Genomic DNA, 27609 nt, shown 5'->3' on the forward strand with positions numbered 1-27609 from the left:
CTGAAGCTTGCACTCTATTCTGTGAAAAGGTAATGAAAAGTGATTTAGCAACATCAGCTAAAGTGAAAAAACCCCAAGGGAAGAAACAAAATATGCCACTGTGATGTTCTTATTGAATACCAGACACGAAGGAAGGTCATAACTACAGTTACATCAACATTTTTGACCGATCAATCGCCTGAAAGAACCAGATAGATTCTTGTTTGCTTGTGCTGGTTTTTGGCGTCCTTTTAAATGTTCACTGTCATTAAATGGCAAAATAAATGCAATAATACCTTCTGAAAACAGAAGAATTCAAATATCTCCTCTGATGTCCTTCCACCTTTGTTTGCAGTTTGCATCATTTTTTACTTAGTTTGAAAAACAATCAAATTTGCTGTGTACCTCTTTTTAGTTGACATTTCCCAAGTTGAAGTGATATATGAGTAATAATAAATAAAAATAGCAAAGCTGAATACAGACCTTGACTTATAATAAAGATGTTGGAACAAAGTTTGTCAAAATACTCCCACAGTCATTTAAATGTAGCTTCATTTTTGCTCGTTATAATCAAAAATCAATACATTAGAGTCAAAGCCATTAAGAGATGAGGCAGCTACAGAACAATGAAGCCATAAAATCTTACTTTTTTATTTGAATTCTGTAAACTTAGTTCAAACAAGAGCTTATTCGAAAAGGGAGGACAAAAATGTAAAAACACCTCTGTCACTATGACAACCCATTATGTACACAACAATGCTAACCTTGATGAATTCTCAGGAATAAGAAATTAATTGACACCAGATTCCTGCGCTCAGAGTTGACAGCAGGAGTTTATTTGCATGCACTGACAAACTATGTATAGGATTGTGGAGTGACGTGCACGCAAAGAACACTTGTTTGTTTATGCATACTCTGTGGAAATCCTCCCAAAAGACAAAAAAAGGCTTTTGAAATATTCAATATTTTAAAATTTAGACATTTTCTGACAGAACAGTTCATTGGGGCTTTTCATTGAGGTGTGCTGGGTTTATAGACTTGTCAGTCAACAAAAAGAAGACACGCACATCTCCTGAGCAGCCTAAAGAGTCGACTTAAAGGAGACAGATTCGATTCAATTAAAATTTCTATACTGATTGATGGTTTCGGCCAAATTCAAGGAAATCAGAGACATTTTCATTTAAACGACAATCAATGCAGCATGAGGCAATGCTCTATTACCATGCAAGGGGAGGCATTTGCCACTTTCACTCTCTGTCCTTTTAAAACTGCCGTCTCCAACCTCTCTGCCTGACAAATACACACAATATCTGTGTGCACGCTCAAAAGGTTGTCATGTGGAATTCTTACACATTGATCTGGAAACCTTTTCCTTAGGAAAAAGAATAAACAACATTACCATGCAAGGAGGTAACAGGTATTGCAAATTTCTCTTAAGGTGTTTGAAAAATATACTATATATATATATATATATATATATATAGTGGAACCCATGGACACACAGTGAGGCAAATGCTCAGAATGACATGCCTTTGCATAGAAATGGTGAAAATTTTGTGGAGTTTGACAAGTGTGAGTGCCCAGGAGATGACACACGGACATACAGTACACGGGAACCATCTGCAGCAGTACGTGAAACACTGTGAGGAGTTACATGTCTAGTCTGTCAGGTCCAGACACCACGACTGCTCTGAGCTCTGAGTCTGGAGGCCAATGCTGGATCTTTGTGATGAGACACTTTCGCTGTCTCTGCTCTCAAGAGAGCCCCCCTTTCCCAGCAGACACTCCAGACTGTTGTGGTCCATGGAGGATGAATCGCCCAGAGGAAGGCGGGGCTCAGCAAGATCCAACTGTGGTGACCCTGAGCCCAGGATGGGGTCAACAGGAACGACTGTCGGTGTGGCCGAGGCAGAAACAGGGAGGATTAGGGGGTGTGAGTCACTGATTTGGAAGACGGAGGTGTCCTGGATCAGATTTTGTGATGCCGGGGTGGACAACAGAACACAAATGTCCTCCTGTGTGGCTGGAGAAAGCTTGACCTTGGTGTCAGAGGGCAGGCAGAGATGGGGGTAAGAAGTCAGTGAAGTATCTAGCAGGCTGTGTGTGGACAGAGCAGCAGGGGCACCGAAAAGAAGGCAAGACTGTTCATCACCCTCACCGGGAGGCTGTAGGCACAATGTGGGCTGGGACTTGCTGATGGTGGCGGTGGTGCTCAGACTTACAGGCCTGCAGTGGGAAGTTTCGTGCCCAGTATGAGTCGCAAGGCCTGAATTTCCGTCCTGAAATCCTGGACTGACGCTAAGCAGAGATGTACTTGTCCATATGTCTGTGGTGTTGCTCTCAGAGGCACAGCATGAGCCTGGCTGGGACCCAGAGGGAGCAGGACATGAAGTGGGTGATCGAGGCTGATAAAAGCTTTCTGGTTGGGCTTTAGGAGTTTCACTACAGCTCCAGAGATCATGGTAAGGCGTGATCTGTAGGCTACAGGCTATGTGGCTAATGGGATCGCTTTTAAGAGTGGATGCCGAGGGCTGGGTGAGGGGTGTAGTGGTGCTGGGGACTGTAGCGGGTATGGACATCATCTGGATGCCGTAGGGATATGAGGGGAGGGACGATTTACAGTGATGCACAGACACATGGGCTTGGAGGATGTGCATTATGTGGTGCAGGCCTTTGGTGAGCTCGGATACTTCCTGGTTTAATGTTTCCATCTGAACAGAGAGAACAGAGGGTTTAATCACACAACTTCTGAGTGCGATAAGAAGACATACATCCCTACATTGAAGTCCACTTGCACAAAGCTAATGAGGTAATTAGCTTCTGCCTTTAATGCTTCACCTTTAACTTAAGTCAGCATGTAATATTTAATGACCGACCAAAGGAAAACCCTCCTAGGGAGGATCCTCTCAGTGTTCTCCTTTGGTAGGTCAGGTGTCTTCCATAAATAGGAAGAAAGTAGTAGGATGAATGCGGCAAAACAAGAGCCAAAGTAGGCCAGAGAAAGGCCACAGGAAGAGACAGGCTGTCATTTTTTTCCCTCTGAGCTGAGTTAGCACTTTTGGCTACCGTCTGCATTGCAGAAAGAGCCCTGCTGATTAATTAATATCTACGACAGACAGCCACCTGAGCCCATCTGGGTCTGCTCGGTGCGCATTTAGTTTCATTCTGTTGATTCAGGAGTGGACTTCACCTCGCCGCCCTTTCAAGTTTACCCCTAAGCCTGCAAAAGAGGCTGAGGACAGGATGAGATGGCTTCTTCCAGTAAGGAGGGATGGTGGAACTAATACAGCTGGTATTAAACAAATCCTCCACCCATCCTGCGTTAATGTGCCGTGACTTACCTTGTGGTTGAGTTCACTGATGCCCTGTCTGACCTCCTCTGACTCTAACAGCAGAGTGGCATTAGCCTGCGAGGACTCTGCGAATATATAAGGAACAAAGCAAAACAGCTGCTTCACTAAACTGCAGTGATGGATGTTGCTATGACTATGACAGACGCTAAATTACCATCCTGAAAGTTGTATCTACTTCCCCAATACTACATCCTTTCATGTACACATGCATGATTGTGTCTCTGGATTTGCTGTGTTTGACCTCCAGTGTCTGTATCAAGAGCAGACGCAGTAAGACTCTTTAAACAATTTTTGAGCCTGTTTTATAAGATAATTTGAGCACTATGGTGATAATTAAGTCACCAAGTTTGGAGTCTGATGTCTGAGTCTGATGGAGCTTACAGAGTCAACAAGGAAAATGGCTCCTTGATTAATCCCAATTCTTCTATGCATTACAGGACACATCCAAAATCCTTATGCAGTTTCTCCTCACACTGTAAATTGCTATTCAGTGGAAGTCGATACGACTTTAAGGATGGTAATTTAGCATCTGTCAGTGACAAAGTGTATTTAAATTGGCTGAATGCTGTGTGGAACACAGTTTTATCAGATTCACGCCTCCTGCTGTTGCTTCATCATTCTAAAAGAATACATATAAGCACCTGGAACATGACCTGAACATGACTTTGAACATTAGCTGAGTTCAGTAACTCGTGTGACCTCAGTTATCTTTTAACATGTTCTAATCTGAAGCCTCTCGGACTGGTTGGACAACTGGTTGACGTTTCATTCTTCCATACTCTCGTATTTCATCATATAGAGTGGCAGCATTGTGGTTAACTCGCAGCCATCTGGCATCTAGGTGACCCTCGCAGCAGGTGGCGGATTGGCATACCTCTGGTGCTGCCTCCTGTGCTGGCTTTAGGCCCGCTGCCCTCCCCGTTGAAATGGAACGTGTGCCCATTGTCTTCAATTCCATCTACGACCCTGGGTAAAGAGATGAGGAGGAGGGAAGCAGGGTTTAATGTAACAGAAGAGCGTTTTCAATTATCACTAGAGGCAGACGTCAACCAGGGAAGGTGCCACGGGAGCTGCCGCTACTGTTTTGAACTTGAGGAGAAGGGCACAGTCTGGAGGGGTGGACACCTGAGCTCTATGAAACACTCTTACCCACGTCCAGGGATGGCTGGTGCAAGCAGATAAGGTCATGAAAGGTAGTAACGTCTGATGAAAAATGCAAATGCAAATCTATTTTGTGGATGATATCTTTCTTTATGCTGGGGTGTTTCCATTTGTTTGTTTTGTTTTTAGGTTACCATGAAAGAGGAGTTTTAAGAAACGACCACGTGGAATCACTAAAAAAGAGACCCTTTACACTGTAGTGCAGCCCATTCAATAATGTTGTGCTCAGCTCCCCCTTATATATATTTCATATATCAAACCTCCACCACATTAGAGCGAGTCTAATATTTCACTTAAGGTCTTGAATTCACTGTTGCTGATTTTGATTTATGGTCATCATTTGCTGCTTGTGTGAGCGTGAGGATATGCTTCACATTACCTGGGGCTCAGATCCGGGGGTCCGAAGCATGTAACAGTTGGGATAAGCAGTTTTGTGGGTTTTTGCTCAGCGTCTGCCCCTCTCTGGACAGAGGCTGGGGTAAATGAGGGCGTATTGTGGTCTTTTTTTGGTGGCGGCTGAGGGGAAGAGAGCTGGCTGTGAAAGCCGCGGCTGAGGTTCGGTGAACGGCAGCGACGCAGGGCATTGAACTGCCTCAGCTCGTCCCCCAGAAGGTTTCCCAAGGAGGTTCGGCGAACTGGGCTGCTCAGGCTGGGCAGCAGGAGGTTGCGACGGGAGCGAGTCGCTGGAGAGAGATGGAAAGAGTCATCAGAGCTGTCTCCTGTTGTTTCCACGATGGAGGGGAGCCTGGGTTCCTGTAAAAGAGCAAATGCGAAATTAGAATTCTCACCTGGGTTTAGAAACCATATAACAACATTTACATATGAACCTAGATTGTATTAATTTGCAAAAATTATTTTTAAAATAAATTTAGAGTGTCATTCACAATAGCTTTCTCTGTTAAATGAGCAATCTCCCACATAATGAGCCTGTTTATTTTTAAAGTGATGTCATTATGATTTTAATGAGTTACTGCTGATGATATTTTAATCGGATCACTTCCGTCCTGGTATAAAGCTGTTAGGCTTTCACCATGGCTACCTCAGTGGCAATTCCATTAAATTCAACTTTAAATTTGAGTGTGTTTTAATAAAAAGGTGGATGGCTACGCTGCACACTTTGGCAAAAGTAGCTCATGAGGTTACCCATTAGGAGAGCTCCTGACCCAGTTAGTGACTCCCTCTGGGGACAGAAGAGCTCTTTGTTCTAAATGAGTTTTAACCCGAAGGGGAAGTCCTTGTACGTGTCCCCACTGTCCCTACAAATCATAGGGAATACAGTGTGACCACCCCCTTTCAAAAAAGGCTTTTTTAACTCAATAAAATTAAGAAAAACTGACTGAAGCCGTAAAACACAGAAGACTGAAAGGTGAACTTACGAGGGAAAGCCTCGGGGATCTCGACAGCTTGCTCTGGCCCTGCAGGAACAAAGCAGGCTTCAGAAAAGACACACTGTCAGTCCTGCTATGATATCATTAATAAACTGTGTTCACACATAGTGATTGTGACTAAACATATAAAAATCATTTTTGCAAAGTAAATAATCTCCCTGTGAGCTAAACGGGCTATCACTTGAAATAAAGCAAATGCCCTTTTGCTCGTGTAAATAACTAAATAGCTTCTTGTGATGTTTTCCATAATGACCAGCAGGAGAGTAATGAAGCAAGGCGCTCGTGAAAGATTCCCACGTGTGAAGATAGGCTTAAAATGAAGTTTAATGTGACAAAGACAAGTCAGGGTCTGTCTGTCCTGCTCTGTGATGCCACTAATGCTCTTGGACAGTGGATTTCGCTGTCATTCTTTTTTTTTAATCCTTTACCCTATCAAAATGCTGAATTTCTGCACTGGGAGCCATTGAATCAAAAGCCAGCTGGGAGATTCCTCAGATTATGGTGTTAATGAAAGAATGTCACATGTGGACATCTAAACAAAGCAGTGACCAATTCTCTTCCCCAGACAAACATCAGCCAGTGAGAAACATTAGCACCCAATGATATAAATGAACATGGATATCAATTAATAGGTCACTCAGCTTGATAGTGTCCCACATAGTTAAATGGGTTTTATGGAGATATAATTGAAAGTTTCAAGCCATCCCAAGCGTGATTTCTTGTGTATTTTATATTAATGGCAACTTAGCAGGTCAGGTTGGTTAAAGTAGAGTGACAATTTTGCTTTCAGTTTCAGATGAATTCATTCTATCTCCACACTCCTGCATTTCTAGACATACGTTGTAGGCAGTTGATTTTCTGTTATTGTTGCATCTTGATTTGTAAATTGTTCGTGTCTTGTACCACAACCTCCAACCCCACACACTCAATTTACGTCATCATATAAACATGACAAATCTGATTGGATGGTCATTAGGCTGTTGGGTAGTTGGACAGTGTAAAATACATTAATTAGGTTAAACTGTAGTTTAGTTAGCCTTACTGGCTAGTTATTTTAATATATGACATTTTATTCTTATAAATTTGCTTGAAAATGTCTGAAGACAGCTGGGATAGGCTCCAGGTGCCCCATCCAACTGTGTGCTTTTCAACTTAACTAATTTAAACTGATTTAATATTGACTAAAATGTGAGCTTATAAACAATATTGCCTGATATGACAGCCCTGCAATGATGAGGTTAAAATATTTGATGATAAAGTATTTCACAACAGATGACTGGTTGCTGTACAGGCAGCAAATCGTTCTCGAGTATCTCTAGTTTGGAGGAGGACACCCCCACCAACTGAGCCAAGCCGACCCTGAAACACTGAAAGCATGTGAATGTGTCCATGATTGTGTGTTTGTCGGGGCTTGTGCGTGTACGAATGTGTGCTTGACCAGGTACCTGAGCTTGTCATTACCAAGTGGGAGACCTAGCAAGACCACTTGATTAAGAACATTCATAGCAATGCTAATTGCTAAGCAATGATGCAAAGCCTGTGGAGCTAAAATTGGATTCCCTTTTACTGCTCACTGCTACTTGGTGTATGCTGTTTGTGCTGCTCTGCCTTCTGCTGCCCTGGCTCTTTTGTGGTGCTATTCTGCTGCTCTCTGCTGCCATTCGGAGCTCAATCCCACCACATCCCCAGCCTCCTCATGTGAGCTCTCAGACAGAGCTTGACGCCAAACCTGCGTCTATGTTGCTAAATCGATACTCACAAATTTTGCAAATAATTGTGCGCTATAAAGTTCTTGGTTTAGTCCAGAGCTGACTGACTGAACTGTGCATATTTCCTGATGTTTTCCCTGGGTGCTATTATAAAAAAAAGTATCTGATCATTACAGTGCAGATGCCCTGAACTGTCCCAGGTGAATTGTTTGGTGGTTTCGTTGCCAAAAAGAAACAACATCGACAAAATAATGAGGAAGACCAGTGGAGACAAACATACGGATGAGAACACAAAAGTCCTCAGATGGCTTTAGCAGTTTTGTCAGTCACGCATCGAAGCTTCCTTGATGTTAATTTATTTTGATTATACTTGAAATTCAGTCGGCTAAGGCATTCATTTGGTTGCTAATATGTGTCTAGAATTAGCACGATGCCATTCAAATGCTCTTCAGCCTAACGGTGTACGTAAGTACGTTTACTTTGCAGATTACTCACCCTTTATAGCACTTTCCTGAACAACTGTTAACAGGCTGGTCTGACAGGAGCTTTGTGTCTGGGTGCAATATCATGCTGGCTTTGACATGGCAACACCGAAGTACTACAGCTGCCTGACAGTACCATCCACACATGGTAATTGTGGTGACAACAGAATTGTGGTAGCGAGAGCAGAGTAAAAAAGCTATCTAAAGGGCACATGTGTTACCCGGTGTGTTTCGTCTGTGGTAAATGTAAATATACCTTATATTTTTTTCATTTATTTTTGACTCACATTGAAGACAGTGAAACAAACTTAATTATGTATGTCATTAAGTAAACACTACATTCAGCTTTTATGTTCACAGACAAAGCCTTTCATTTAAATATGATGTAAACAATTAAAAAGGAAAAATGCTCAGTTGCTGCAGTAAATGTGAAAGGTTTTTTTTTAATTTACCATATGGATGGATGTGCCTTTTCTTTGTTTAAGTCTATTTCTTACCTCATCCTGGCTGCCCTCACGCAGGTTGTAGGTAAGGTTGTTGTAGATGTCTGAGGCAAACACGTTGGCATATTCAGGGTAAAGTTCCAGCACCTCTCTCAGTCCCCGCAAGCCGATATATTGAAGGTCACAGTAGGTCAGGGCCTTCACATCAGCATTGGTCTTGATTACCTGGTCAGTCCCGGGCAGATCGGATCCAATGAGATCCCCTTTTCCTAAAACCAGGGTGAAAAAAATAGTAATTTCTCAAAGTTTACAGCTTTAATTAGTAGCAAAACATCCGAAACCCCACCTAATATAGCCAGCACCATGCTGTCTTTCAGCACCTCCAGAGACCCGGAGCAGACAAAGTAGTTGGCATGCAGAGCGTCACCCTGTCGGATGAGGTACTCTCCAGGGACGCAGAAGGAGGTTTTTATGTGGAGGGAGAGTGAGCGCAGACAGCCACGGCTGGCCCCCTTAAACACCGGCAGCTGGAGGATGTCCTTATTCAGATGCATGGCGATGTCGGCCCGCAGCTCATCAGGGAAGTCGTGCAGGAGCTGCGGATGTGTGACAGATGTAATGAGGTGTGACACAGATTGGTAATTAGGGACTGGACCACATTGCCACCAGTTCCCCTCTTTTGAATTTCAAATGGACGTCAACCGTTGGTCTTCAGCCGTTTTGTGGGGGCTAATAAACTACAACTGCAAAGGATTTTGAAGTGGGAGCACAGACGGTGTTGCTCTGGCATTGCCCTGACGTTTCTCGTGGGGAGGCAGCAACAACAAGTGTCACATGACAACAACAATAAAGGGGATTCCCACCTCATTAGCATCTATGCCATTGTTGACAGACCATGTTGTCTGGAAATACTCTAGCATGCGCTGTTTGATCTGCTGAGGCAGACGGTGGACACGGATGAAGTCCTTCAGGTCCTTCATGCGCGTGTGGTACAAAGAGCGCCTTGAGTACATACGCTGGATGATGGCTGTCACATTCCCAAAGACCAGGGCATGCATGAGTGCTATTCCGGAAACACAAAAAGTGATTAATATTAAACAAATAAAAATAAATACATTTGCTGATACTGTCAGTCTGTGATTCTTAGCTTTTCAACACACATGCAGTAATCTTCTTATTTGCCATGTTGTCTAAAGTAATCAGTCAATTGGTACATAAATATCATAACAAGTTGCCTCATAAAGGCCAGCCAAGCCATCCAACCCACTTCATGCTGAATTGTTTTGCTCTGGCATGCCTAATGGAGACACTGCTGTGCCAGGACACCCAGGGGAAGAGCGAGTCTCTGTGTCAGACATACCACCGACAAGCATGGTGCAGATGGAGAAGATCTTCTCGGCGTCAGTGTTGGCGGAGACATTACCAAAGCCCACGCTGGTCAGGCTGCTGAGGGTAAAGTAAAGGGCAGCGATGTAGGAGCTACGTACTGTCGGGCCTCCCAGGGTGCTGTTAATGTAGGGTGTCTCGAGACGTTTGCCCAGCTCGTGGAGCCACCCTTTGAAAAGAAACAACAGCGTGAGACAAAAATGTGAAAATTATGATTTATGTTCTCTGCACGTATGTGTTTTGTGCCAGTGATAAATGCATGCAATGACAGGTTTTACTGCAATTATGTACGCATATATGTATCTCACATGATTTGCAGTAGTGTTATGAACCTTGCAAAAATGACCTAAAATTAGACTCACTACTCCAGGGACAAATAAGACTGAGTGTTAATTAGTAGCTATAATGTTACATCCACAGCAATGGGTATAATTTTGCTTTATACTGGGCAGTAGAGAGGGTGGGATCATCTCTCTAATTATCCCCTTCACAGATCTTAACTATAATTTACACATTGCTTGTTCTTTCTTCTCAAATAAATATAGACAATCTAAATAATCCAGATATATTTGTGGGTCACAGAGGGTGTTTTTTGTCACAGTCAGATTAAAAACAAGTCTGGGTAAACAGATGAGTTTACACGCAAATCCAGGTAAACAGCTTAGCTAACACTGAGAGCAACTATCAAGTTTCTTTTGTCCCTCAAAATCACAGGCAAATTAGTAGTTTAAGTATAGCCTGTGGTCATAATTTGGTTGCCATAATGTGTTATTTTAATACCTGATACCTGCATCAAATGTACTGGCCCAATATTTCAACACAACAGAAACAATTTATTCAACACTGAACTGGACCTGATCTCCTTTCTTGTACACTACAGTATCACTATGAGAAATCTTGTCTTCATTTTATTTTTAGACCACAGGATTATTTGATCATCCGGTCAAGTTACAGCATTTTACAAGAGCAGCACGACCCAGACAAGTTTTGATCAGTTTCAGACAGTCCTCATTAGAGCCCAGAAGATGGATGGTATTTGCCACAGAGCTAGACAAGTTAGGAAATAAGCAACATTTACAGCACCTGTGTTGAAGCAAATGGGAATTTTCATACATCTTGTTGACATGAATGAATAACCGATCATTTACAAATTAATTGGTTCGACACATTTAGATAGACCCACCTATCTCCCACGTCTCATTGGTTTCTATTTCCTTCCGGCCAATCATGTACCAGATGCAGGCCATCCAGTGTGCCAGCAGAGCAAACATGGACATTAATAATGTGAGCACCATGGCGCTATACTGGGAGTAACGATCCAGCTTCTGAAGCAGGCGAAGGAGGCGCAGCAGGCGCACAGTCTTGAGTAGGTGGACCAAGGAGGTCTGCAGAGCCAAGGCAGGCACAGAGGACATAGTGTAATATGGTGTCACAGTTTGGAAAGCAAGTGCTATCAGATGCCATTGTTATATTGTTGGGCACTCACCACTGTGATGTTGAAGGCATACAGAAGGTCAAAGGGCAGCGCAGCAACCAGGTCCACAAAGAACCAGGTTCGGACATAATGAATGCAGATGGAACGGGACTCATAAACCACCTGACCTGACTGGCTTACATAGGTGGTGCGGAAGTTCAGGATAATGTCTGCAAATATAAAGATTTTAGTTGTTGGTTGCCATAAATACAAAAAATTAAACATAAATAGAAAACAATATGCATTTGATGGAGGTGATTCAAACAGTTAAACAAAAGGTCCCTGCTAACATTAAGCGATGGCGTGTGATGTATGACAAAGGAATTTGTCTTTTTTTAAGGTATCGATTTGGACCAATAAATCTGACGGAGAGCTCTAATCTTCTTGTCAGAAAACTGGCATGCACACCACAGGAAGCAGACCTCTGGGCATGAGCAGTGAAGTAAAACCTCATCTGTCACCCAAGATGTCAATATTCGCAGAAGTGATGACTCAACACTAAGCGCACACATTCAAATTATGGGCTGCTGAATGAAAGGAAACAACAAACGCCCGGAAGCTGCCAGCAAAAAAAACATCCATCCGGTGTATTCCCTGACCAGGGGACATACGCTTAATGCCACGCAAGAGTTTTAGTTTTTGATTATTTGTGGGACTTACAACAGAACTATCAAGCCAAATCTTGGCAGCAACAGTGCTAATGAGCTCGCAGAAATAGGGAATGTTTCTTGCTAAGTGGTGATGGTGGATTCCTAGCAAATAATCATCAAATTAGCATAAATTCCTTTGTGAATGACTACTCATCTGCACTACACTACCAAGAGTCTGCTTAGGTCATCTCTTGCGTGCTGTGAAAGGAGTTATTACATTCAGGTATCTGGAAATGTTTAAAGGATAAATAATTAAGGGACTCCCGTTGCCCATTGCATGGAAATCTCAACAAACACCACAACAGAAGCACTACTTGCCTAGAATAAAAAGCATTTCCACCACGATATCACTGACAATGGTGGAGCGTGCCGCTGTGACAGTGTCTTCGTATGGCGTGAAGCTGACATTGTAGGGCACGGTCACCGCCACATAAAAGGTGGCGAGGAGGATCAACCAGTCCCACAGGGCTTTGGACACACTGTAGTGGAGCAGAATGAAACGTGACTTCTGCACCGCTGCCACCTTGTACTCTGGCATGGAAGGCTTGTCGATCATGCTCTGTAAGACAAAGCGCAGAGTAAATGTACAACACACTCAGGACCTGCAGGTGCAGAAATAAATGCAAGGTTATTAGAAAAGTTGCAGCCTACTAAAACATGGAAAGGCTGCTAATTGTCTCTTGCAGACATTGATAAAGTACCTGAATCGGTAATACATTACCAATGTGGCCTGCCATAAAAGGGATTTTGCTTGATGAGGTGGAAACATACCACCAACACTGGGGCCTAATCATTTCAAACATGGCTTGGCTTGACTGCACCCCTTCAAATGCCACCAGTGCTTTGAATGTGCAGATCATAGAGCAGAATGTCAGTTGAACCATTATGTGGAAAAATGGAGAACCAGACCAGCTTCGTTTACTCTTTAAAGTCATTTATTCAACTCATTTAATTTTCATTTGCAGAAAATATGAACTTGCTGTGGTTGATGAGGTGGGCCCATTTAAGATCATAATGTGAGCGCAGCATTCCAAATGAGGCTGTGCACTTGGCATGTAAGAGCCTTAACCACATTTAGGTGACAGCAGAAGGAGCTATTACCTTTAACGGGAGTGAGGGAAACAGCAAGAGGAGATAAATAAGCTGTAATCCATCTGAGAACAATGCGGCCTTCAAAAAAAGGTGTGGGCCAGCAATGAGGAGGCTGGTTCATTAAGCTTGAACTCTTTTCCAAGAAGTCTGATGCTGCCAGGTTGACATGTAGCAAAAAAGATGCACTTTGATGCACCATCCTGACAAACTGAGCTGGTTCGTTGGAGAAAATAAAACACATTCCATCATTACAACTAAAGTCTGCCATTTTTAGGAGGAGGGTTGGCTCGGCAGTGGTTTTCCTTCAAGTTTCTTCTTTTCTCTAAAAGGGTTTATTTCCTGACCCATTTTGAGGGGTGAAGGATTGAGGGTGTCACATCTGCACAGATCGTTTGACATGAGTCAATCACCAAGGGGTAGGACATCATTTTAAAGAATATCATGTCATATAAAAGTGATTAATGTTCCTGGACACTGGATAAATTCTTGTATGCAGTAACAGTTACAAGGAAAGCTCCTTCTGTCAGTGGGTTCTGCTTGATTTGTGGCTGACCAGACATTTGTGACCACAGTTGGAATAATCTAGAACTGCTGACTGTTATTAACAGCTGTGGCTATGTTTCAGCGAAAGCTGCCTTTTTTTTTCTTAACTTGCTTTGCGACACAGAGGTCTTAACAGCCAGCTGACCTTTGGCAGTTGGACTGGTCATCTGAGCACATCTCTGTGATTAGAAAAGCCCAGCAAAGCTGGAACACTGCTGAACTGCCTGTTACAAAGTACCAGCTGGTCTTCAAATGTCATTTAATCCCACTATAGCCCAGAGTTACTGTTCTGAACTACATCTCCCAGAATTCTTTGGGGTTCCCAACAAAACTGTCCTGGATAGGCAAGAGGATACAGTGGTCTCGCGTGTGATAGAATCGAGATTCACTTATTTATGTAAAATATGACAGGTTTGTCTGTACGGGAAAATTGGACTGGATAAACTATAATATTTATTTTATATTTGTAGATCATAGTTGTGCAACCTTTATTTTCTGAATCATATAAACATGAAGCTAACACTGACATTGCTCCAACTTCAAGGTCATGGTCTAACAATTTGCTAGCTATCATTTACTTCATTGAGTCTAATTTTTAAAAAAACCTTTTCTAAATGTGAAAATCATCACCACTGTCCATTTTAGCAGCACACATGCTCACACATGCAGACAATGCCTTCATCATTTACAGCTTGTTTCTGCCTAAACAGCCCAAACTCAAATATGGGATGGAAAGAAGGAGCAGGACGCAGCCACATTGTCATTCCATCTTCACTGCAGACACTCAGACATTCTCACACTTGGTGACAACAATGACCAATCTGTAGGAGATGCAATCCCAATTATGAACACTACAAAATCAAGTCAGTGCCAGTTGTCAGTTGTTTTGGATTAGTTCCAGCACTCACTACACTGACAGAATGGCAGATAAAACAAAAACTCCATCAGAATATAACTGAACTGAAAAAGAAAATGGAAACCTAAAAAAATGGAAATCTAAAAATCTATGATCAGAGCACAGAGCCCCACCTGGGAAGAAGACCTGGGCCCAGATGAGACCAGTGGACCCATTGCAGGGTCAGGTGCTTTGTGGATCAAGATAGATAGAGAAAAGGGCAGGCAACGAGATTTCAGGTTCTACACTAATAAGGGTAATCCCATTAAAGGTTACCCATTAGGCATCCTTCCGTGTTTTGCCCCTACCCAGCAAGAACTGCCCCTGACACCAACATACTAGAAATTCATCCACTGCAATAGAATGGCAGTTTAAAAGTGTGTTTCAGCTCAGCTTCAACAATAGACTGTATCCTGAACCTCACTTCTTGAATGGAAAAAAAATCTATTTTTCTTTTCTCTGCCAAGAAGCTAAAATGGAAGTTTTCCTCAGTGGCTCTGATGTTCTCTAAATGTGGTTGACTGTGTGGTGAAGGTGCAGGGCCACGTTTAAACTTATCAATACTGAGAGAAACACGGATAAGGCGAAAAAAAAGTACAATGGTACAAGATACACTGGCGTCAGTGGGAGGAAAACAGTGGTCAAAGTTCTTTTTATTTGTTACTTAACTGTCTATAAATACCATAAAATAAAAACTCTTTTAGGATAATAAGAAGACTTGGTTGTCTTACATTGTGTTATGAATTTTTAACTCATTGAAGGCTTGTTTTTTTTGTGAGAACATACTTCACTGTCCTTAACCATGATTTGGGTATTGACAGAATATTGTTAAAGAAAAAACATACACATTAAACCATAAAGAATGAGGTTGGTCACAACGACGGCATAGATCAACATTTTTGACATCATGAAAATGGAAATACGATGTTAGGTCAACCAGTTTACTTTAATGAGACTACCAAAAAACCCTGTCTGGCAAGAGTTGCATCATAACATCTGCTATTTGCTCCAAGGTAGTTGTGATCACCATGGCAACCTCTAAGGGTGAGTCAAATGAACAGATTCCTGCAGTTGTTTCAGAACAAATCACCAAAAACGCCCATGCGGCTCTGCGTCTGAGCAGACGCGCGAGTATGCTCACGCAGAGCTGATGGCTGCTCCAGCAATAAGTCAGCGGTGTTGTTGAGCATCGGCTTTCACAGAAGCCCATTAATAACCACCATCATTTCTTCAGTAATCGCATCATCTGGTCTCACATCATGAATAACTCATTAAGAACAATTACATTTTAACATAATTAGAAATAAATATAACTCACTTAGATAATTAATTTGCAGAAAATGAAAGCCATCAAAAACAAAATACTTCAGCATTTTGATTGGACATGTAATGTACTGAATGCAATATTGGCTGGAGGGCGTTAATATTTGTAGGGCAAATAAATGGAGCAAAAGTAGGGGAGATGATGGCAAAGTAAAATAGGAACTATGGACTAAGAGGAAATATGAGGAGTAAGAGCAAGATCGAGTGGGAAGAAGCCAAAAAAAGAGATGAGGCTTGAGTGCCAGATGGTGAGGGAGAGCAAACATGTAAAACCAGCTGACAACCCCTTTTTCTATATGCCACAGTGCGGAGCAGGTACCCCAGCAATGGGAGTTCAGAGTCCTTGGGCAGGAGTTCTAAACTACCCCAGCTGTCCTGGGTTAAATATGTTACAAAAAAAAGACTATAACTGCATTGCTGGTGAAACTCTGTGAGGTCCTCCATGTAGAATTTGATAAACAATTAAGTAAACATGGGAAAATGTCAACTTTAGATAAGATATTTAGTATTTATACTATGGATGCACACTTATCAAGGCCTTACATTGTGTGTGTTCTTCTAGTTGCTTTGTAGAGTACCAAAATATTCATTCTACCAGAAAAATTAGGACATTTTGGCAAATCCCCACAACTTCAGTTGTTTGATGGGTAAGACATGGTTTTACTTTTGAGGGTAGAATTGGGATTAGGTTAGAATTAGAGGGTGGGTTATAGTTAGGGGGTTAGTTAGGATGGTTAGGGATCGGGTAAGTAAGGGGCTGGGGACTGCATTGTGTCTATGAAAGTCCTCACAAAGAAGTACAAGGATTTGTGAGTGTGTGTTTGTTGTATGTGTGCGCTGTTGAATACTGCCATCTGTATGTAGGAGGGAGCAGGAAATCTGCCAAACAGGGAGTCCGGGTCTCATATTTATTTTCAGGAAGGTACCTGCAGGTCAGACTGTATCTTCTTTCACAAATCAACAATCACACATCCATTTTGAAATTGCTGCCAGTAAGTTTTCTAACAAATGCTATAACCTTGTTAGAGAAACATATTCTGCTTACTAGACAGCCAAGGAACTTAAAAATCCAGTTTGTGGTGCCATGGGTGTATGCAGACAATTTGTTCCCTCTCCAACATTTTCTAATTTGCAAATGGAAATATTAGGAGGCTGACTTATGAATGTCTTTCAGGCTTTTGGTATTTACTTTCCACATTGTAATTCATCCCCAAAGGTTCTGAATGGCTTTAAGCCTTGTGGGATGAAATGCTCCATAGTGAAGGACAGGTTTGAGTACCGACCTATTGGTATCTGAGCCTTTGCAGGGATGAAATGGGATTATCTCAAAATGGTGATCCACTTTAAAAGGGGGGAAAAACACACAACTCTTCCTAGCAGCAAAATCGGAGTGTGATAAAACGGTTGCACATTAACAGGTAGCAAACAGCTTTATTGGAACCTTAAAGTCATTGTGAAGAGCAAAAACAGAAACTATTAATAGAGCTTATGACAAATAGTAGTATAACGACTAAATCTGTATATTACAGGAATTACTGCTTTATGAATATTTATGGTTTAGGACTAACATTTCTTTTTATGGACAGTGTGTGCGTGTGTGGGGGGGGGGGGGGTGCGTGTGTGTGTGTGTTTTCTTATAATTACTACATACTGACTACCAAAATACTCTACTTGGACCTTTTTAGGAAGTGAGAATTTTGGTTGGTCCCCACAACTTCACTGGACTGTTTAAGGATTAATTTTATGTCATGAAAGTCCTCACAAAGATATTAGTGCAAAAATGTGTGTGTGTGTGTGTGTGTGTGTGAGCCTCCAAAAAGCAAGGTGGACGAAAAGTCTTCACTCAGGACCCCTCTCAGGGTAAAATATTGATTTTTCAGACAGGGAAACTGTGTGGATCTAGGTCGAGGCTCCCCGTAGATTGGGCTTTAAAAAAAAACCTCTCCCCTTTTTATAGATATCAGCATTAATAATTCAAGCACCAGACTGAGGCTGAGTGCTACATGTCTGATCAACTCCTAAATGATCATTTTTCTTCAAGGGTACGGGAAGAAATTGGGCTCAGACAGTGTTACAGAATGGCAAAAGTACTCACTCCACCCAGGTTGACCTCCCGTTTTCCTCCCCTTGAGAACTGGCTGGTCAGGTGGTACAACATGGTACGGCCACGTTTGCGGGCCTCGGTGAAGCGAGAGCCGTTCTTCCTCCTGTGCCTCTTGTCTTCCGTACCTGTCAAACAGTCCCTCAGATCACTGCGCACCAGATTAGAACAACGGGAATGCTCGAAGAGAACACCATATCAGTCGAAGCAATGCTTCACCTCTGTCAGATTAACATTTTTGCTGCTTTACGCCGTGACGCTAGCATTATTTCCCTTGTCTTTCACTTGAAGACACAACCAAATAAATCCCACGTTACAATGCTCTTTTCTCATGAGCAAATGCCAACCCAGAAGGTCTATCAGAGATGAACAGAGCAGCACAGACAAAATGAAAGCCGGTGGGGGGGAACCAGAGTGTCTCCGCTAATAAATCATGCTCAAAATTAGCAAATAAGAGTGTTCACATCGTACCGTCCTTCTTGCTGTTGTGGTTCCCCCTGCCATGCATGTCAGAGATGTCCTTGAAAGAAAAGAGGAAGAGGACCATTTCGCCTTTCTCATTCTTTATGGGCACAATGTCTAGCAGACACCAGAAGGCCACACCTGGAAGGAGGGGAAAAAAAATTCAATTCCACACCTGAGCTATAGATACACCTACATCTTTTCTGGAAAACACAGCACAAAGTGTATATGGATTCATTTTGAGAGGGGCTGGTGTGATAAATGGTCGGGAAACACCACAGATTGAAGACCCTGTCAATTCATAGTGTGCTCATTAAAGTGTGCAGAAACTGCTTGGCTACCCAAAACAATGCTGCGTACTTTCTATAACTGCATGTTTGCAGCACATAGGAGAGGAATTCTTTGTTTCTTGCTTTATCTATGGCTTTTTATATAAAAGCACTTTACTATTTAGTAATCAGGAGGGTAATTACGCTAGTAGTTTTCACACTTAATCCCCAAGAGGCCTAAACAGTAATGTCTATATTCCATGCATGACATTATGTTTCAGCCATCCACAAATGCTGATAAAAATGAATCAGTAATTTAACTTATATATGAAGGGCTTTAATCTTTGACCGTTTAAAGGACTTTAAACATCTTTAACGCAAACACGGGACAAATCTGGAGCGTTGTGTTTGAACTTCTGTTGTGAAGAATCATACCTTTTCAAAAAAGGTTCCAATAAATCAATAAAATCATGACTTAATGTCCTGAGAATTAGAGGTTATGTCCAAATCACCCCGCTCTCCTTTTTCATGACACCCACCATTTTTCTTGTAGAAGTAGACCTCGGCCTGGTACTCTTCGCGACCCTCCAGAGCCTTCAACATCTGCTGCGCCACATGCTCGCTGGTGTCAGCCCCGAAAAGGAAGTGGCAGCCGCAGTTCTTCTGCATCACCTCGGTTCTCGTGAAGCCCGTCAGTTCACAGAAGCCATCGGAGCAGTAGACAATAGGGTAGCCGCGGTGGCCCTGGGCGTTACCCAACAGGAAGTTACTGTCTGTTCAAATGGAATCATGAAAAGGTGTGTAAAAACCTAACGTAGGCAGGAAAATTCAGCAACACAGTTCCAAGATTTTCCAGCTGTATCATATACTAATTGTACTCAGTTTCTCTTTGTACTAGAATCAAAGTTTGCTTGACTCTTTTTAACCAAAGTCGAAGCTTTGCACATTCCTATCAGCGCTAGTTTAAAAGTTCAAAGTGAGCATGAATCACAGTCATGGCAGAGTCAGTGACAGTAATTTAATTTCCCCCAGGCCCAATCGTTTGGTGTGGCCAGCTCAAGGAACCGGCATCAGCTGACTTGAAGATTAAAACAGGAACAAAGCTCACTGGTTGATTCCCATGTAGGAGAATTTAATTGGTTGGCTGATATAAACCGATAAAAAGCCAGTGCTTTTAAAAAGGTGATTGTAAAAATGCAAGTAACCACAACTTTCCAAAAAACCAAATGCAAATTTCGATGAGCTTTAAATCTTGATAAATAACAATAAACGCGAAACATATGTTTCACAAATCTAATCTTTTCAACCTTAATTTGTGAGCATCCTTTCATAAACTTTCAGGGACTACATTAGATAGGAATGAGTACATCTTATCGATTGTCTCATTTAATATAAAACACTGCTGTTAGTCAGAAAGTCCTGCCTTCCCATCTTCTTAACTGCTTTATCCCCTCCAGGGTCTTGGGGAGGGTACACAATGAGTGAAGGCAGGGGCCACCCCTGGATGCATCACCTATATGAGCATTTGTTGGATCTTGTACGTTGCTCAAGGGTACCTTGGCAATGCAATGAAGGGGTTCTGCACCTTCCCATACTATCAGAACACCTTCTAGGTTTTGTCTCCGCTGGGGTGTGATCCAGGAACCCTCCGCTTCTCAGCCTAGTTCCCAACAGACTGAGCTACCACCGCCTGTAGGTTTTAGTCAGAAATTATCTTTATAAAAATCTTAGGCTGCAGTTGGAAATATAAAATGTGCCTCCATCACACGCAGAAAAACCTTAAGATCCAAAATGAATCCTTACAATGGGTAAATCAATGATAAATCAGTTTTAAAGTACAGTAGGGGCTTATGGAATCTAGGACACTACAGTGTGATATCAGGACCAGAAACAGCTCTGCTTGGCCCTCAGAACCATGGACAGTTCTGTGACAGCAGGCCTATTTTCCTCCCTGGGTAGATCCTCACAGCACCTGGGCCTCTGCACCGCATACCAAAACTGTATACTGTATATTAATCTCACTTTGACGTCACACCTTTCCTCGGTTGCTAAACACGTGTGACCTTGTTAAGCTAAGACAGCTTTTTGCTGCAGTGCGTTTGCTGTTTGTTCACCAAACAATTGGACCCTCCGTCTGTCTTAAAGGAACACTGCAGCCCAAACAGACAAGAACCTATGATACATATTTCACACCGCAAGAGTCCGCAGACATACAGAAACATGTCAAAGAGAAACAAATACCAATCAGAAAATGTTAATTAAACAAAATCCAATGAGACTAAAAATAGCTGTAAAATGAACACAAGGGCGCCAGATGAAACGTGAAGAATCTTTACCCGATCACTCCTGCTTCGGTGACTCTTCTTGCAGATGTCAAAGGGATCACTTGTCTCAAAATTAACCCTTACTATCTCCTCACTACTTTAATGCTTAGGTAACCCTTCTGAACCCCCCATCCCCACACCCCCCCCCCCCCCAAAAAAAAGATACATGTTCTTGCAGAGGTTCATGGTGAATCTAAACAGAAAATGTTTTTTCAATATGCTGTTACACTGCAGCACCATCATGCTAATATTTGCATTTAAACAGCAAACTCTGTCCTTCTAAAAACTTTCGACATTCTGAGCAGGTGAACCTCTTAAAGACAGCTTTTAATCTAGACTCGATTGCCCTTTATTGTCAAATTATGACAAAAAAGAGCAGCCAAATGTTCCTGTTTGGTGGCACCAGGACACAGAAAGGTACCACGGCAAGGGGGGTGAATGAGGACTAGCTACTCTGACAGCACATTACCCCTCCTCCAGCACCATGTAGTTACAGTCCTTTCTGGTGAAAATGTCCACCTTTGGGATTTGTTTTGAAGCCACACACATGTGCACTTGGGATGATCTAAACTGATTCCACAGGGCAAGTAGTAAATCCACAATCTCAGAACTTTAATTGGCCATGCAGTGTAAAGCAGAACATAAGGCTGTATTTTCTGTATGGTGACAACTTTCCCTGCGTGTACGCTATCACTGCAGGATTACCGAGGAAGACAGGCGTTAGACAGATCCATCAACAGGCTTTCATGCCTGTGCGACACAGTGCAGATCTTTGCTTGTGGAAACTGGAGTCTTTGTGTTATATATATAATGTCTTAAGTCATATCTTCATTTGAAGATTTCTAACTGTTGCACAACTTTTCCCTGGAACTGGAAGAAAGAGAAGTCCTAGGAACAGTGGCTGAACAAACATGGCATGTCAGCAAACAAGCAGCATGCCCTCTTTCCTGTGTTCTATAATTTGTCCTGCAAAAGTCAGTGAGTCAGCTGGTGTTACAGGAAAGCATGTCTAGTTTATGTAATGTTTCGTAAGAATAGGTAAAACTTAACTTAGTGTTCTGGCCCCTGAACCAGGGTGGGTGCTGACAGAGTTAGAATTCAAAAGTTGTGATGTCTTCTAAACACTAATCAATCATCAATGGCATTCACTTTTTGTGATTGTTATTTTTTTAAAAATCTTCAAAATGTCATATGTGAGTTTAAGTTTTGAATACATGCAACTAAATGCACTGTCATGCATTTTAATGTTCAAAGTTCAGAGTCAGAGTAGGTTAAGTCTGCAAACATTGCATCTGTAACATCACATCTGTCATGTAGCGCCTTGCTAAGCTCTTCAGAACATGATAAAGGTGCACTTAAACGTGGAGTGTTAACACTAACTGGCTGCTAGCAGGAGTTATTATACAGTATGTAGCACATGAAAACAATTTAACCTGCTTTTAATCAACAGTAAGCTAGCAGCTAATTCCAAAAATTAAAATTACATGATAACTACGGTATATTAACTGCTACTGAATATTAAACTCCTGAACAAAATCTTTTGGGGCAAAGCATAATGAGATTTTGTACTTTGGTGGGTCATAAGCAGATTGTAACTAGAGATGCACAATCCAAAAAGCATTTTTACTCCAACAGGCTGTTCAGCAGCCGTTCAAGATCACAGCCTTAACAAATCATAATCTGGATCTTTTGTGTCATTTTCTTCGGGCATCCACACTATCACGACTTTCTGAAGGCAAAGGGAAAAAAAGGCTTTCTGTCTTCGTACCGGGATTGTTTAGCCTCTCACATTGTGTCATTGTTGCCGAGGTGGAACGCACTGAGCCCTTAAATGATCCCGAGGGCTATGGAACACAAAGGTTAAGTGGTCGACCCAAAAAAACTTCACCTGGAGGATCCCAAAGGTTTTCCCTGAATACACAGGCACCGTATTAATGATCCAAATTAAGGCCGTTAATTACAGATGTGACCCCAGCCCGATAACACAGCACATAAAGACATAAAGAACAAAAAAGCATCTTTACAAGCTTCTTAAAACACCAGACATGGACTATTTAAAGGTGGAAAGGTTTTTAACTCTCTGATGGGAAGGTTAAGTTCTTGTGACTTCCAAAATTTCCAAAAGAGGAGGCTCCATCACGTTCTAGGGTGCTTTTCATTTAGAAGAAACAATGCAGCTCAGAGAAACGCAGGAAGAATGAATGTCAGCCAGTTATGTGGCCATGTTGTCCCTGCCTGTACTGTAATGCTTGGTATTCCAACAGGACAATGCTAAACCCTCCCTAAAATGGACCTATTACAGCAGAATAAAGTGGTCATTTTGGACCATTCAGCTTGATCCCCTGATCTAAAGCCCATTGAGAGCACTTGGGATGGGTGGAAAGGGAAGTTTACAGAAACAGACGTCAGTTCCAGGCCCAAAATTCCCCCGGTGAAGCCATCTTGACCACAACATTACCCCCCAACCTTCTAAAAGCCCTTGGATCAAGCAATGGAGGGCCACCCTTCATCTTTCTTGTTGACACATTCGGTTATTTTGGCTTTAATCATAAAATGGGATGCTAATGAACAGCCTGTTTGATTATAAATACTCTATTTTTTGTGCCATTCTCCTGTTTCTTGTTTTTGCCGCTTTCCTTACAACCTGCTAATGCTTAACCAGCGCAAAATGCGAATTCATGTAATTTTGCCCCGGTCTTAAGATTTTGTGTGTGAGTGAGAGGAATTTTGACAATGCTTCAATTCTTGGACCATAATCCTCTTATGGATATAGCTTTGAGTAGCTGCTCTGCCGTGCCAGGTCCCTTAATTGCACATCTGTGCTGACGTGCAGCAACTGTAATGTGACAAGATGATGCTACATGCTACCGCTAACAATATCCTTTAGCTATGCAATGCAGGAGTTCCTCAGTACAAGAAAGACTGAGATAAGGCCACTGCCTCACCAGCAAATTACCACCCAGCAGCATGTAATTACTAATTGGGGCAGATGGGACGAAGAGAAGAGGGCTTGCCGAGGAAAAGGTCACTGGTCTGTTAAATCAGTGGCAGAGGAGTCCTGAGAGAGTCTACAGAAGTTAGCTGCACTATAAACTGTGAAATATCTGTCACAGAACCTTCCCATAGAAATTGCAACTAATTTCCTAGATGGTCTTTAATGGCGTTTAGCAGCATTTGACAACAGAGACTAATTGAAAAATAATTGCATTCTCATACAGTAACATCAATGATGGAATGAGAGATTGCACTCCTTGCACTGCTGCAGAGAAAGCAGTGACTGGGGGCACATCCAATTCACATGGGGAAGGGGAAGCTAGTTGCAGGAGCTTCTTGTCAAGATTTGCTGCCCTTTTGCATTCATCGTGCTACAATGTGTGAAATACAGTTTATAGATTCGAATGTAACACACTGAAAGTTTGGACAGGAGACCATCGCCGAAGAACCACATACCAAGTCAAAGAGATGCAACTACTTAATCATGTCAGTGCTATTGAACCTGTAAAACCCAACAAGCAGCATCTTTAAAAGCAATGGATGGGGACAAACAATAGCTCCGGCGCCTGCTGACATCTGTTGGCCTTTGCTGCTTCCTATTTAAACCCAGCGGTCAGCTGGTAAACAATGACCCCTGTGACGTTCAATCTGACCGTTCTCGTTGCCTCTCCTTTGGTTCATCGGTTGCCTTTCAGCTGAAAAGTGTTTAGGGGGGAAATAAACCGGGTTCTTATCTCCGTCTGCAGCTGGCTCGCGGGCCAGCGTAACCACGGGGAAAGTGCTGCTGTCAATGTGAAAACTCCGCAGGGGAGGTTGTGGAAAGGAGCTCGAAGGGGTGGGGAAGGGTGTAAAGGACAGGCGCGTTTGCCGCCTCCAACCACACATATACAAGTAACATGACAGTGGAGATAAAAGGACTATAAGCTCTAGATTACAGCCGGTGTGTCAACTGAAATCTGCTGGGTTGATGTTTCCTGCAGCAAAAAAAATCTTTTTATTTTATTTTTTTTTACATTTAGGTCAGCCTCAGCTGTAACCAAATGATGACATGTAACATCCAGTGACAACTACAAAACACTTGATGAGCATACTATTTATATGCTATATACAGTACATATAGTATAAAGTGTACACTAGACCAACCCCATTAGGAGGACTGCTGACATTGCCATGAGTCAAATGTTGTGCAGTGCCAAAGGTTATTGATTTAACCCGTTGTGACATTTTCTATATTGCGCAAAGAGAAATTGCTACAGAAGTGCAATTTTCTCCGTTGAGCAAAACTGCTTAATATTGCTTTTGGTATTATAAAGGAGATTCCCAAAGGTCAGCTCAGATCGACTGGCGGGTGTGAGCGTGAGAACTTCTTGACACGTAGAGAAGGAAGAGGTATTAAAAATATTAAAATATATTCATCAGGTTTCTAATGGAGAGAGGCTGTTAGAAATGTAGCTAACATTTAGGTATTTTATGTAGAATTGCTTTTAATCTATGCCTTGAAGATTTAAGATTTAAAGATACTTTGAAAGGGCTTTTGTGTTCTGCTCATGGAAAAAAAAATTATATATATATTAAATGTGTTTAGCTACAAAGCCTTAAAGATTTAAAGCTTCAGCAGTTGAAATATGCCACTAAATAAGATTCTTACTCATGGGTAAATACAGCAATGTTGAATACTGCGACCAGGTGCAGGTGACAGTGAATGATCCCAGCTGTACGGCAGACAATGCCACTCCATTTAAGCCATGTCATTCCAAGATGAGAGACCAGCTGCAGCCCTAAAGAACTTGAGTCAAAAAGGCTGAAAGTTCAAGTGGGTTCTTGTCAGCACACTGTCTTTCTCTAAAAGACCAAAACTGTTTCAGCATCATCCATGAAAGTAGTGGGACCGTGTCACCCAGGCAACAGGAAGGAAGCTATTTTGAGCTGCGGGCACTCCGACACGCCTATTGGAGCGGTAGCCTCGTGGCAGTTTTGAGAATGGTTTGGAAGTGGCAAAAACTGGCGCACAGCAGCAAAGATGCGCAGCCTGCTTCAGTGAGACGCTTTTATCTGAACCCCTGTTGCTCTAAATGCTCATCGTCGGGTTGTTTATGCACAAATGTGTAGGGGGGGAGTAGACACACAAACAAGGAGAAGAAAATGGAAAATATATATTGCTGGTTTAGGCAGAATTTGTTCCGTATTGGTTGTCATTTTACAACGAAGCAAATTCTTTTTGCTTCCGTCACGCAGATGTCAGGGTTCGACCAAAGAGCAGCCCCCTGGAGTTGGCACAGTCTATGTTTAGCACAAGGGTTCTTCAGCAGGCCATATGTGTATGACCCTTGCCCTCCCCCCCTGGCTGAACTGAGCACCATTCGCGTCATCTCTGGATGCTACGCGTCTATCTTCACATCGCCAACACCCAACCCGTCATTAGAGTGCCTCTCTCGCCGGTCGACGCTGTAATTTTGTACTCAACGCATCAGTTACACAGTTTTGTCACCCGTTTGACTCTGTTTGTTTCCCCCAAGCCCGACATTCATTCAGGCTGCATTGACAGGCAAAAACGTAACACCGACGTCCCCGCGGTGTTCATTTACAAGATACAAACTCCCCTGAGGTGGCACAAGGTACAAAACAAGAGATGTGCGCCAAGCAGACGTAGCTGCACGGCTGTGGCTGCAGTTTCTGCTCTGTTAAACTAACAAAACGATTCCTGAAGGTCAATTTACGTCTGGATTTTTAGATGTTTGGTTCAGATTTCAAGTGGAAGGGTGGCCTGAAAACAGCCATGTCAGGTTTTTTTGTCAATTGTAAACAAGCCGTAACCAATATAACTGTTGTTCTTTAGTGTGGAGGTGAAAGGGATAAGCAGCTACAAAGTTTTCAGAAAAGTTACACTTACGGGTGCCATCAAAGCGTGTCGCGATAGCGTCCAGAAAGGTGTTCTGTGGGGCCAGGAGGCCCTTCATCACCGGCATTTTTACCCTGATGTGGGATAGACAACTGCTGGCTGAAGGTCACACCATCCCAGGGCACAGCGTGAGGCTTTTAGGGCGTCCCAGGAGCAGCAGGACGGCACCGTGGGGACAGCAGTCCGGAAATGTGCACCTACAGCCACTCTGCTCCACGAAATCCAGAGCACGGTCTGGCGAGGCTGGAAAGACTCATCCCAACACCTGCGGCGGCAGGTTCAGGTGCAGGAATCTTCGGTGGGTCCAGATTTTAGAGAACGGATCAGCAATTCCTCGGTCAACAGGAAGCAATTAAGCCCAGGTGAAGGTGACCGAGACCAGTTGTTCCTCTTCACCTTTCAGTGGAGGAGTTCATCCCAGTGGCAACATGGAGGAAGTTTAAGTCCACTGCACTGTAGGGGGGGCTCTGTTAGATGACAGTGGATGTGTCTGCGAGTCCCACACCCTTCAGCTCAGTGTTGGGATGCTGTGACAAGAGTTGCATCTTCTTCCTCGCCGTACTCTCTCTCTCTCTCACTTCTGCTCACATCTACTCCTGTGATCGCTCAGCCAATGAGATGCTGGCATCCTCTGTGGAGACCTGTTCTCATCTGTGCTGGGGGCATAGAGAGTAAGAGAGAG

The 27609-nt window shown here is 42.7% G+C and overlaps 1 protein-coding gene across 1 annotated transcript; it reads right to left on the reverse strand.

Moving 5' to 3' along the window:
- Positions 1-606: 606 nt before the first annotated feature.
- LOC130539886 (potassium voltage-gated channel subfamily H member 4-like) lies at positions 607-27589 on the reverse strand. Its single transcript, XM_057058624.1, has 16 exons — positions 26919-27589; positions 19250-19483; positions 18451-18582; positions 17974-18107; positions 12344-12584; positions 11388-11545; positions 11085-11286; positions 9876-10070; positions 9379-9578; positions 8862-9111; positions 8570-8784; positions 5870-5908; positions 4873-5246; positions 4207-4298; positions 3321-3397; positions 607-2690 (listed from the first exon to the last, which is right to left on the reverse strand). The coding sequence occupies exons 1-16, from the start codon at positions 26992-26994 to the stop codon at positions 1638-1640; spliced, it is 3672 nt and encodes a 1223-aa protein (XP_056914604.1). The 5' UTR covers positions 26995-27589; the 3' UTR covers positions 607-1637.
- Positions 27590-27609: the final 20 nt, after the last annotated feature.

This window comes from Takifugu flavidus, chromosome 1 (genome assembly GCF_003711565.1).
Source record: "Takifugu flavidus isolate HTHZ2018 chromosome 1, ASM371156v2, whole genome shotgun sequence".
NCBI lineage: Eukaryota > Metazoa > Chordata > Actinopteri > Tetraodontiformes > Tetraodontidae > Takifugu > Takifugu flavidus.